Raw genomic sequence first — 1,714 nt, forward strand, 5'->3', positions numbered from 1 at the left:
GGATTAGGTTTTTCTCTGAGCTTGTTTGTTTATTTGTTTATTGTTCTTTGTATCAGTTACGACTCCTGGAAATATTTCTGCCAACATCAATTCAATTCCTTTGCTGAATGGCTCCAACTTTAAGTCATGGAAAGAGAACTTGCTGATTGTTCTCGGGGTCATGGATCTTGACCTGGCGATACGAACTGAAGCTCCTCCGGCACTTACGGACCAGAGTACCTCTGATGACAAGAGGGAGATGGAAAAGTGGGAGAGATCGAATTGCATGTGCATGATGATTATGAAGAAGGCCATTCCAGAAGCATTCAGGGGCACAATGTCCGATAGTATCAAAACCGCTATGGCATTCCTTGCTGATATTGAGAAAAGGTTTGTCAAGAACGAAAAGTCTGAAATTGGTACGCTCTTGACAAGTCTGATTTCAATGAAGTATAAGGGTAAAGGCAATATTAGGGAGTACATACTAGAGATGTCTCATCTTACTTCAAAGCTGAAAGCACTTAAGCTTGAACTCTCTGAGGACTTGCTAGTGCATCTAGTTCTGATATCTCTTCCAACACAATTTAGCCAGTTTAAGGTGAGCTACAACTGTCAGAAAGAGACTTGGTCTCTTAATGAGCTCATCTCATATTGTGTTCAGGAAGAGGAAAGGTTGCAGCAAGATAAGACAGAAAGTGCTCACCTAGCCTCAACCTCTAAGAGCAGGGACAAGGGAAAGAAAAGAAAGAAGGATAAGGAAGCTGCGAATACAGCACCTCAGAAGAAACATCAAAAGCAACCAGATAACCCTGAGGAAACTGGTTGTTTCTTCTGTCGAGCTGAAGGGCATGTAAAGAAGCATTGTGCTAATTATCACGCTTGGCGTGCTAAGAAAGGTATGCTTCTTAATTTGGTTTGTTCTGAGGTTAATTTAGCTTCGGTACCTAAGGACACCTGGTGGATGGATTCTGGTGCAACCACTCACATCAGTGTGTCTATGCAGGGTTGCCTCCATTGCCGAAAGCCAAATGATGCTGAAAGATACATCTATGTGGGCGATGGCAAGAAGGTTGAAGTTGAAGCAATTGGAAAATTTAGATTATTGTTAAAGACTGGATTTTATTTGGATCTTGATGAAACTTTTGTGGTACCGTCTTTTAGACGGAACTTGATTTCTGTTTCTTGTTTGGACAAATGTGGTTATTCTTGTTCATTTGAGAATGGAAAATTTAGTTTGTTTCACAGTTCAAATATGGTTGGTTCCGGTTCTTTATCAGGATACGATAATCTATATTCCGTTGAGATAAATGTTTCATTTAATGAATCCTTGCATTTAAGTACTCGAGGTGTAAAGAGAAAATTAACTAGCGAGAATTCGGGCGCGTTATGGCACAAACGATTAGGTCACATCTCTCAAAGGAGAATAGAGAGACTTGTGTCATGCGAAATTCTAGATCCCTTAGATTTCACGGATTTCAACATCTGTGTAAATTGCATAAAAGGAAAACAAACCAATAAAAGGAGATTTGAAGCCAACAGGACTTTGGACGTCTTAGAACTTATTCATACAGACATTTGTGGACCTTTTCCAACATCTGCTTGGAATGGTCAGCAATATTTTATAACGTTCATAGACGATTTTTCAAGATATGGCTACATATATCTCATTCATGAAAAGTCACAGTCACTAGACGTGTTCAAGAAGTTCAAAGCTGAAGTTGAAAATCAACTCAGT

The 1,714-nt window shown here is 39.6% G+C and overlaps 1 protein-coding gene across 1 annotated transcript; it reads left to right on the forward strand.

The window, feature by feature from the left end:
* Positions 1-258: 258 nt before the first annotated feature.
* On the forward strand, positions 259-1,087 carry LOC149389006 (uncharacterized). Its single transcript, XM_089624383.1, has 2 exons — positions 259-875; positions 983-1,087. The coding sequence occupies exons 1-2, from the start codon at positions 266-268 to the stop codon at positions 1,009-1,011; spliced, it is 639 nt and encodes a 212-aa protein (XP_089480509.1). The 5' UTR covers positions 259-265; the 3' UTR covers positions 1,012-1,087.
* Positions 1,088-1,714: the final 627 nt, after the last annotated feature.

This window comes from Urtica dioica, chromosome 8 (genome assembly GCF_054948205.1).
Source record: "Urtica dioica subsp. dioica isolate 48M chromosome 8, U.dioica_male_clone48M_v1_H2, whole genome shotgun sequence".
In the NCBI taxonomy this organism is placed as follows: domain Eukaryota; kingdom Viridiplantae; phylum Streptophyta; class Magnoliopsida; order Rosales; family Urticaceae; genus Urtica; species Urtica dioica.

Bases quoted from the DNA above. Each gene is read 5' to 3' on its own strand.
- LOC149389006 (XM_089624383.1), top strand. From the start codon at position 266: ATGTGCATGATGATTATGAAGAAGGCCATTCCAGAAGCATTCAGGGGC. The intron at 876-982 runs GTATGCTTCTTA...GTGTCTATGCAG, and splicing joins CGCTTGGCGTGCTAAGAAAG to GGTTGCCTCCATTGCCGAAA.